Source organism: Limulus polyphemus, unplaced genomic scaffold (genome assembly GCF_000517525.1).
Source record: "Limulus polyphemus unplaced genomic scaffold, Limulus_polyphemus-2.1.2 Scaffold3231, whole genome shotgun sequence".
NCBI lineage: Eukaryota > Metazoa > Arthropoda > Merostomata > Xiphosura > Limulidae > Limulus > Limulus polyphemus.
The window spans coordinates 21,678-32,635 of NW_013668841.1; the positions used below are offsets into that span (position 1 = coordinate 21,678).

General features: G+C 35.9%; 1 protein-coding gene across 2 annotated transcripts in view; it reads left to right on the plus strand.

The window, feature by feature from the left end:
• The window catches only part of LOC106468945 (4-coumarate--CoA ligase 1-like), a 22,858-nt gene extending 14,734 nt beyond the window's left edge, over positions 1-8,124 (plus strand). For both annotated transcript variants that reach the window (XM_022397341.1, XM_022397339.1), the window contains 2 exons: positions 2,419-2,667; positions 7,899-8,124. In XM_022397341.1, the coding sequence (XP_022253049.1) occupies positions 2,419-2,667; positions 7,899-8,023 (374 nt within the window). In that variant the 3' untranslated portion in view covers positions 8,024-8,124. The remainder of the gene's footprint in view (positions 1-2,418; positions 2,668-7,898) is intronic.
• Positions 8,125-10,958: the final 2,834 nt, after the last annotated feature.

A 10,958-nucleotide genomic window follows, 5' to 3' on the forward strand; every position in this document is an offset into this window, starting at 1 on the left:
AAGCCAAGATGAGTTGGACTGATCAATAAACTACTCCATTCAGTTTAAACCTATTTCAGTGAAGTTTGGCTTTTCTTTCTAATGAAAAAGGTCAACAGGTGTACAAAATGTATCTTGTAAGGAGGTACATCAAGAGAGTTAGAATTTGATCCATTGAATGAAAGTGCCCATTTTCATCTAAGATTAGTTGGTCTGGGTAGGAATGTTTTCTGTTAGGTTATTCTTGTATCTATCATTATTTCCTTGGTGGATTGATAAACTTTCACAGAAAAAGTCCTGGAACTGTCACAAAGACTAATTTTGAGACTTCATAACAATCCTGCAGGAAGGGACTGAATGGGCAGGAACTGAATGTTCTGTGGTATCAAGTGTGTGTGGAGGAACATGGGGGTGGAAATTACTTTGTAAATAGATGGCTTCAGTTGCTGATAAGGCTTTAAAGAATGTAAGAAAGATTAAGACTATGGAATAGATATAGATGTCTGTAACCTAACTGAAATGGTGGAACATAACTCTGCTAGAACACTGGTGTTACCAGTAGGTATGCCTCTGTAGATGTTATATATAGTTTTAATATGCCGAACTTCCTACTCCTATTAAAAACATGATCATGAATGAGAGGAGTTAACACATAATATATCACTATTTTCACTACTGCTATATTGGCCTTTCCCACAACAATGGATACAAGTGAAATATCTATGATAGGAAGTGTTGGAGTGACTTACCATCACATCATTTGGGTAGAACAGAAATATATTACCATAAACAAAAATTCATATAAACTATCTTGACAGTAAGAGGTAGACAGGAAAAAGAAAAGGTTATAATGAGAACTTTAGTTGGTGAATATTTCTAATTTTTATGACAAATATCCACTTGACAGGTTTAATACTTTGGTTGTGCACCTTGGAAATAATGTCTTTTTCTGGAATATCAAAAAGGTTACTATGGTAAGCAAAAAAGGAGATTACTGTCTTTGAGCTTTGATGCTTAGATAAAGATGGTTCTAACTGAATCTTCTTAACAGAACAAAGAGAGCACTTAATCCCTTTTGGATAAAGAACGGTGAAATTTTACTGAAATGTTTTTCTGAAAATACATGATATATATATATGAAGGAGAACATTATTCAGTTAGGCCTTTTCTATGGTTTCATTTCAGAGTATAGAATATAAACTTTCCATAAAGTATTAAATAATATTTGGCACCCACTGAACCAACCTACCATGAAGTGAAACAAGGGAATATAAAACACTCCTAAACAGATGTTTATCTAATGTCACAGTTTTATTAGTATACTCCAACTCTGAAACTTGTGTCTTCAACACCCATTGCTAATCTTCAACACAGGTACTGTTCTGACTTTAGCCATAACAGACCAGCCCACTGGCCCTGAGATGGTACCTCATGATCTTTGTCCACACTAGTAGAAATGACAAGCAATGCACATTCAATTACTAGAATCCTATTCTCCCCTTCAAAGGTTACCATGCATAGTAAACACGTGGCTGATTGTTTGGATTTCAGGGGAGGTAAGCTGAATTAGTAGAAGCTCCCATGACAGATCTTATCATCAATAAACATTCATCTCAAGGCTTTTCTTCTGTGATCTTCACAGCTTATCAATACAAGAATCATGAATATATTTAGAATTGCTCATGCATTTTCAGTATTTGCACATTGAATAGCAAAAAATAAAGTTAGAGAAATATCTAATTATAAACAAAAACAATCTAGCTATCAATCCTGAGTTTTATAATAGTTTTATGTCACTATAATTTAGCAGATAAATGAACTATACATCAGTGTTGGTAGAACTAATTTAGCTGAAAACATTGTTACTAACTTTATATGGACTAATATTGAATCTGTCATCTGTTAAAGGATCTAGAAAAACATGAATTAAACCTAAAATTGTTTTACTTTCATCTAAACCAGCTTTTCTCAAACTAGGGATTCTACACCACAAGAAGGGTTGCAAGGCTATTGTAGGGGAGGGTGGGTCATGACATCATAAAAAAATATTGCAATAATGGATAATTCAGAGTATGTGCAGTAATTTGTGAGTGAGGGTCGTCACTACTGAAAATATTTTCAAATGGGAGTTCAGCAAAATTGTCTTTGAACCCCTGATTTAAATAACAAGATTAGTTATCTACATTTTGTTTCTGATGATTATTTTATAAAGATTATCTATTTCTCCTGGACGTTTCTAATTTGCTTTTGTCATTAGATAAAAAGAAGGGTTCAGTGTTACAAGATATTTCAAATAAAAATGAATAATAGCAGTAATTATCATTGTTTTTATTTATATTGAAAAATCATGACATTTATGTTCACAACAAGAGTAAAGCATTTTTGTTACATTTACAATCACCAAGTGCCTTTGATACATTTGTTGAATATTTACAAAAGGAGACTATGGGTATTATGACTTAGAAGGAAACGTATACATCACCGACAGAATAAAAGAAATGATCAAAACAGAATTCTATCAAGTTTCTCCAATAGAAATTGAGTCATTGTTGTGCAGTCATCCTGCTGTAGGTGATGCTGCTGTAATTGGAATAGTGGATTCTTCCTTGGAGGAAGTTCCACGTGGCTATGTAGTGTTGAAACAAGGTTGTAAAGTGGAGCCAGCAGAACTTATTCAGTTTGTGTCAGGTAAATGATGTTACATTTATATGAAGATATAAAATTAAATTGTTTTTTTGCAATGTTTGATCTATCTCACAATATGAAATATGTCACTATGAAACAATGTTGACAATCTAAGCGAATGCATCTTTGTTGTTTAAGTATCATAAAATAACTACATGCAAAAAGAATGCTTGGTATATAAAAGGGTATATTTATCATACAAAATTAAACAATTAATCTTCTGACGTGATCCCCGCATACAATTTTAGGCCTTTTCCTGTAAGAAGGGTTAGCCACCTTTGTCCCAGTTCTGACTTTGGGCAAGTTTTTCATACCTTTTCTGGAAAGCATCCATGTCATTCTGTTTATCAAATTTGGGCAACTTAGGTCAGCTGGCCCTAACCCCATTGTAATTCTTGGGTCCTTCATCTTTCTGTTGAGTAGGCTTGGCAATCTCAATTTCTACACTTATCTTCTCTGTTTCCAGTCTCCCCTTTCTTCTTTCCACCTTTCCCTTTCTTCCTCTTCTCTGTTGTTCTTTATTAAATTTTCATAGATCACCATCTTTGAGTCCAAGTTGCTCACCCTTTTCTATCCACTTATCAAAATCAGTCAGTATGGTTGTATAGCATGGTTGTAATCTCGACAATATTTTTGCCACCACTACAATTGTGTGTATATAAGCCTACTTTGCCTGTAGATCCTGACTGACTCACCAGTTATTTTTGTACATAAGGTTAAGCCAGTTACTTTACAGTAAGTGTTTGTGACTTGTTGGTGATAAATTTCAACAATAAACAACAGCACACAGTCTACTTGTTTTACACACTAGCCTTTACATCTTCTCAGTATGATCTGCTCATTTAGCATGTATAGTGAATGCTACAACCCTCCACAAACAAGAGCACGACACACACTCCCAGAGCATCTGGCTCTCGCTGTATGACGTGTACCTCACGTTTGTGATTACAATACTGAGAGTCGCATATGTTTCTCACTTACTTTTGTAATTTCATACTTTGTGGGGATTCACACCCTGGTTTCATACCTATAGATATTAATATTTTTTCTTAAGTTAGTTTTTTTTCCAATATTGCAAGTGCTCATTTTTCAATTCTTTTTTTCATAATTATCGTGAATTATGTATTTACAATTTAATGTGACTACTACTACTGCTCCTGCCCTTTCTGGGGACTTACCTAATCTTGTTATCCTAACCATAGTTACCCTACTATTGGCTGAGGAGGTACAAGTCTTAGTTTGTCAGGCATTAGCTTTCTTTATGGCCCTGGTTCATCATCTTCTCCAGCGGATGAGAATTTGCAGGAAGACAGTGATTTTGACAACGTTTTTTCTGCTCCTTTGTTTTCTATGCCATAATTTCATGCACCTCAGGATGAAGTTCATCCTTCAACAACTTTCCTGCAGTTGATTAATCAGATTTACCATATTTTGTATGTTTCTCCAGTTTCCCCTTCCATTTTGTGTGAGCTCCCTACCTCCTTCTCCTGATATAGAGATCCATGTTCTGCCTGCGATTTTTGTCACAGCTTCTTTCAGGAGTTACTATGTCTCAACCCCCTTGTATTTCTGAACATCACACTTTGAAGTTTCAATGCTCTGCCAGACCTTCCTTGGATTCTCAGTGATTAAGTCTATTGCTATTTCTTTGGGGCTTTAATCCTGAAATTTCAATGTTTTTTTTTGTAAGGCCCAATTTTCGAGGATTTGTCTCAACTTTACTAATATTTTACATTACTTCTCCTCTATGAACTTTTTGTACGAGGTCTTTCGTCATTCTCCCAATGATTTTTCACAGAAACTTGGGTCACTCTTTTGGTTGACTTTGGCAAGGCTCTCTTTGTCTGCCCATTTTCTGTGTACCTGGCTCATCTGTAGTTGGGGAGGGATGTTGCTTCTTATGTGAGTTTGCCTCCCCATCTTCCCCCAGGGTCTTACAGGCTGCTCCATTATTATGTGACACTGTGTTTGGGGGCAACCCCAATTCTTTGGCTCTAGTGTAGATGTCACTAATTTCCTCTCTTCCATGGCTATTCGTTTATCCCAACATTCCTTCTTCTCTTCTCATGATGCTGTTGTTGTCTCCCATCCTTCCAAGTCCACACCTTGTCTCTTACCTGTGTCTTGTCATTCTTGTCCTTATCCTCGGGTTTCCGGCCCAGCATGGCCAGGTGGTTTGGGTGCTCAACTTACAATCTACGGTCAGGGTTCGAATCTCCGTCCCATCAAATATGCTCGCCCTTTCAGCCGTGGGGGCATTATAACGTGATGGTCAATCCCACTATTAGTTAGTAAAAGAGTAGCCCAAGAGTTGGCAGTGGGTGGTAATGACTAGCTGCCTTCTCTCTAGTCTTACACTGCTAAATTAGGAATGGCTAGCGTAAATTGCCCGCTTGTAGCTTTGCGTGAAATTCATAACCAACAAACAACCAATCCTCTTTTCCTGTACCCATAACAAATGTAGGCAGTGGTAAAAGCGACTGCCCAGTGGAGTTGGGGCCACACTTCACACTTTTGTGGATGTTTGGGAGACCTCTTCAGATCAGTGGGTTCTGCAGGTTTTAACAGAAGGTCTCTCTCTTCCCTTCCAGTGTCCTCTTTTCTTTTCCCTCTCCTATCAGATCTAGTTTCCTGTATTCGTCTGTCTGAGGCTGTGAGAAATCTTGTTCTCAAAGACACTATAGGGCCTGTAGTTCAAGTTCGACTTGGATTTTTACTCTCAATATTTTGTTGTCCTCAAGAAAACTTCGATGTTTCTGGATCCCCCCTCGTTTCACCATGGAGTCTTTTCTGTCCCTTCATTGGGTTTTTACTCCAGGTCTATGGATGACCAAGTTCAACATGGTAGATGCTTACCTTCACGTTCTCATATCTCTCTCCTCTTGTCATTTTCTTCAGTTCATTTACAAGGGGTGCAGGTTCCAGTTCCAGGCTCTTCTGTTCAAGCTTGCCACGGCTTCTTACATGTTCTGTCAACATCTCCATTTATTAGATTCCTCATTATATGACCAATTTGCTTCTTCTGGCTCCTTCCCATTTAGTGTCTTTCACCCACACCCGTTTCCTCCTCAAAGAGGCAGTGAGGGTAGGTTGATTGACAATGGTAGAGAATTCCGATATTTTCCCTACCCAGTATCTGGATCATTTGGAGATTTTCTTCAATCCCAATCTCAGTGGAATCCAGCCTTCTGCAGTTGGATATGTTGGTCTTCAAGGCCCATCTTCTCCTTCTCAGCAAGCTCATGAAGTTCTATCTCTTTTGGGGATGTGGGCTTCCTCGAAAGAACTCATTCCCCTTAGTCATGCTCATGTGCATTCTTTTCAGTGGGAACTCTATGATCATTGAAATTTCCTCTCTGATCCTTTGGATCTTCTGCTCATCCTTCCTTCTTTCCTGCAGTCTGATCTTGCTTGGTGGTTGGACAGAGACAATACTACAGTTGGTGTTCCTCTTCTACCTCCTTATCCGGATCTGGATGGGGAATCTAAAAAAAAATAATTAGCTTCTCGCTCTGACTGATGATTGCAGTCGGACACGAAACCATTTTCAGTGTGTTTGTACCCTTGAAGCGACCACATGTAGTTTCCTCAGAACTTCAGTACTGAGTCACAAGTTCTGGCAATGTGAGTAAATATCATAGCAAAAAGTTTGAATTTCTTGTTCTTTCTTTCGCTGCTCTTTTTTATTACATGATAACTCAAAAATGAAAACAATGGTGTCAACCAATTTCACTGAGGTGACATAGTTTCAAATGGAGTATCCGCCTTTATAAATATTATTAACTAGTAGTAACTGTAAAAAAATCGTAATTATAGTTTTAGCGATTTTATAATTATCTCTTGACGTTAATTTTCTTACATAAATTTGATGTTCATTTAAAAACTCATCTACAGGGTGGAACAGGAATTACCAGCATATATTGAATATATTAAATTACAGTTGGAACATCATTGTATTTAGAACTTGGTTATAAATACAACAATCCTATGTCTATTGAGACACTTCATATAAAAAAAAAAGTAAAGAGAAAACTTTTCAGAAAGGAAGTAAATGTATGGATGGCTAATATGAATTAATTATCCTAATTCTAAGGTGTTTTACACCATAAAAATATTGGCTTGTCCTAACTAAACTTTTCAGATTTCTGACCTTTGTATTACTGGTTATTAATGACACATAGTTTAAGCATAATGCTTTTCGGGCAGTATGATACAGGATGTCTCAAATGTATATATATTCACTTGTCCTAACTAAACTTTTCAGATTTCTGACCTTTCTATTACTGGCTTTTAATGACACATAGTTTGAGCATAATGCTTTTCGGGCAATATGATAGAGAATGTCTCAAATATATATATATACATTGTTCCAGTGGCATAGAAGACATAGGACTAATCTCCCACTTTTTATTCTACCCCAGGAAAAATGCATCAAAATTAGGAATATTACTCAGGAAAAGTAATAAGTAGTACATAAAATTGAATGTAATATCCAAGTGCTTCCAGGACCCTAAGGCGATCCCTAAACCCCAGCCGTAATAGATGAAACTGTGGTGCATTTTCCATTGTTTCGCTGGATCAAATAATAAACCTTCTGACTCTTTTTTTCTTTACCTCTGTTTTTATATGTTAGTGCTGTTTCAAAATAAAAGCTGTTCAGCTAAACAAAAACATTCCTTAATAACGCTTAGAACAGACCACAAGTTCCTATACTGTCCAGACGTTAATATATGTATTCTGAATTTTCTTGCTTCAAACAAAGTGCAAATGTTTATAGTACCCACATGTTAAGAGATTTATTGTGAATTTTCAAATAATAGAATGAATTTTTGTGTTCTTTGATTAAATCAGACCACCAAACCAATATTAATACTAAATAAGAAAATGTGTTAAAATATTATTAAGAATATTTAAAGCATCGTTAATGTTCGTTAGAATTCCATCTTTTTTATCTTGTCATGAAATAGCAATTCCATTACAAATTTCTTTTTGTTTTTTGTATTTGAAATTGAATGATGCTTCATTGGATTTCTTTAAGTAAACAAATGATTGTGTTTCTTATCATATCAATATGCTGTGTACCTAGAAACTCGTTAGTTTTGTAAGACGATAAACTAACTCTTAGTTTACATCTAATAAAAACTCAAACTGGAAAATAACATTTAATTTTAAAACATATTTGTGTTAAATTTATTGTAAGTTTTAGATCTTCAAAATTCATTTTTATGTTGTAGATCGTGTATCCCATCCCAAACGCCTCAGAGGAGGAATAGAGGTTTTGGACAAAATTCCCCGTTCTGAAATGGGAAAAATTCAACGAAAAATTTTGCAGAATTACTATTATCAAAATTACAAATAAATCAAAGCTTTGTACCCCCACTCCCATATTTTTGAAATATTGCTGTGACTCTGAATATTACAATGATGAAAACAATAAAGTGTTGTAGTTGTTAGCAGCTATTGTTGGCTCCTAATTGCTTTTAATTTATTTTAATACAAGTATATGCCGTGGGGGTGTTATAACGTGACGCTTAATCGCATTATTCGTTGGTGATGAGTGGTGATGACTAGTTGTCTTTCACAGCTAAATTTGCGCAAAATTCAAAACAAACAAATTCAGGAAAAAAAGAATAGAAGATAACGAAATAACAAATGCCTACATAGTTGATAAAATACTTATTACAAATAGACTTGAAATAACAGTAATTTGTATCGATATTGCGTTCACATGGATGAAATATTATACAAGATTAGCAACAACTGTTAATTTAAAAAGGGGGAATAGAGATCATCATAAAAGTACAGAACCAAGAAGAATCAAAGTGCAAATATCGTATTTTCAGTCCTACAATTAGGGACTCTAAAATGTAATCAAACTAGGCTGAATATAGCATCTACATTATTTTCTAAAGCTAAAGATCTCTATTTTAACTCCATTACCTCTCAAGTTTAGTGAGAAGATAATTTAGATGCTATTTCCAGCATAGTTTCGTGCCGTTTTTAGAGTCACTAGTAGAAGGCTTAAAAATATGATATTTACATTTTGATTCAACTCGTTTCTGTACTTTTTGACTGTCCCTATTCCCCCTTTTTAAATTAAAATTTTTTACTAAAAGTGTTTCTTACGTTTTTATGTTCATTTGTGTAGAATAAATTTTAAGCTACATACGTGAATGTGCACTCAGTTTACTGTCACATTTGCTTTTTTCTTCCACCCAGCCACCACACTGATCTTATTCAAAATAAATAACAAATGCACAAAAAGAATAAACACATATAATGGTATGCAACTACAACAAACAAAATTTAAAGTTCTTTTCAAAGAAACCACTTGAAGGCAAAGATTGTATCACCACAGATTTAATGACCAGCTTCCATCAATGTCACAGTGTAGTGTAACAAAAGACGAGCAGCAACAAAGCAATTTCATCAGAATGGAATAATATTTCTTTTAAAATAATACAACACAGATTAACTCAATGTAAACAGACTCAGTAATATTCTTATCTCATTAGGTTTGCATGACATGTATGTATGTTCTTCAACAGTCTGCTATGCACAATTGTTTGTAAGAATATCGCGAAACAAATAAAGCATACAAAATAGATAACAGCAACATGCTTAGCTTACACAGACCCTTCTGATACTTGGGTAATTTCTGAGAAAACTTCAAATATAGGAGGATCTTTTTTGATTTTGAGATGTGATGTTTTGGTTGGTAATGTAGGCACATGAGGTGAAAGTGTATCTTCAACATGGGGTACCAACCAATGGGACACGCAAGAATATTTACCCATGCTCCTGAAGATTCAGCCAATTTCGGTTTCAATGTGGTGGGAATTGATTCAGGTAATATGGGTCCTACCGAAGTGTAGCTTGCAGCATGCAACTTTATCCCTGCAGATACTTCTCCCAGTAGTGCAGATGATTCCCAGTGGTCTTATGTATTGGAGCCCCTGGAGACTTAAGGATTAGTCTGTTTGCAGCTAGGCCTGGCATGGCCAGGTGGTTAGGGCGCTCGACTCGCAATATGCGGGTCACGGATTCGAATCCCCATTACACCAAACATGCTCGCCCTTTCAGCCATGTGGGGCATTATTATGTGATGATCAATCCTACTATTCGTTGGTAAAAGAGTAGCCCAAGAGTTGGTGGTTGGTGGTGATGACTAGCTGCCTTCCCTCTAGTCTTACAATGCTAAATTAGGGATGGCTAGCTCAGATAACCCTTGTGTAGCTTTGCTCGAAATTCATAACAAACAATCAAACTCTTTGCAGCCTCAATCAGAGTCTTTATGTCGACAAGTAACTCATCTTCATCCACCAGTTCTGATGCTGCTGAGCCAGAGTCTTAGGGACCATAAAGTAGTCAATATAGTCCAAGAAGTTTGTAAATAGAAAGCTCTAATCATAGTTTCCTTCAATGTTTGCATATGTCATTCTAAAAGAAGTGGCAACAAGAATGAAAATGGCTATACAATTGGTTATTTGGGTAGAAAAGTCAGAAGTGAGCTGTAAGGTTAAACTAATTATGATTGGTCAGAAGTTCAGTTATACACTTAGGTTTAAAGTTTTAAGGGCACGGTTATAACAATTCTTTGACTTAAAGCAACTTTCATATAAACACAGTGTGAAAACAATTGCTGCAGTCAAGTGATATTTTATAGGCTTTATATGTATTTATGTGTATGTTAACTGTGACAATGTATTCTTTGCTTCTGGTTCCTCAGACTTCATCGGTTGTCATACTTGAACAACACTCCATCATGCTGTCTTCTACTGCTATTACCATGACAACCACTAATATAGCTATCCTGGAAGCCAGCTACATTCCATTCACTACTGTCTGGTTGTTATGGGAACAGAGCCTCTAGCTATACATTCACTGTATGATAAAGGATGGTACTTTGTGTTGGCTACCCCTTAGTTAATATATAAATGTTTTGATATTTCTGTTTTTGTCCAGTTCAGTTTGGATGAAGGAAGTCACTCAAGTAAGCAACTTAACTTTTCCTTGCCTTAGCTGCAGATGGGACTAGGCATGACACTTAAACTCTACTTTCAACAGTTAATTTTACCTGCTTACAAATACATTAATACATTTCAAACTCTTAACATCCAGGGGAAGCTCTATATTTGACTTCATATGTTGCTTGATACTTGGGTTCATTGTGTAATTCATTCACTTGTGTTACACAACACTCATGAACGATTTTATGCTAGTGATGTTTCAATGGCTATGGTGATATTACTAGCTGCTGTTTACAAACTGTTAAACCCCAACTCATTTTATCA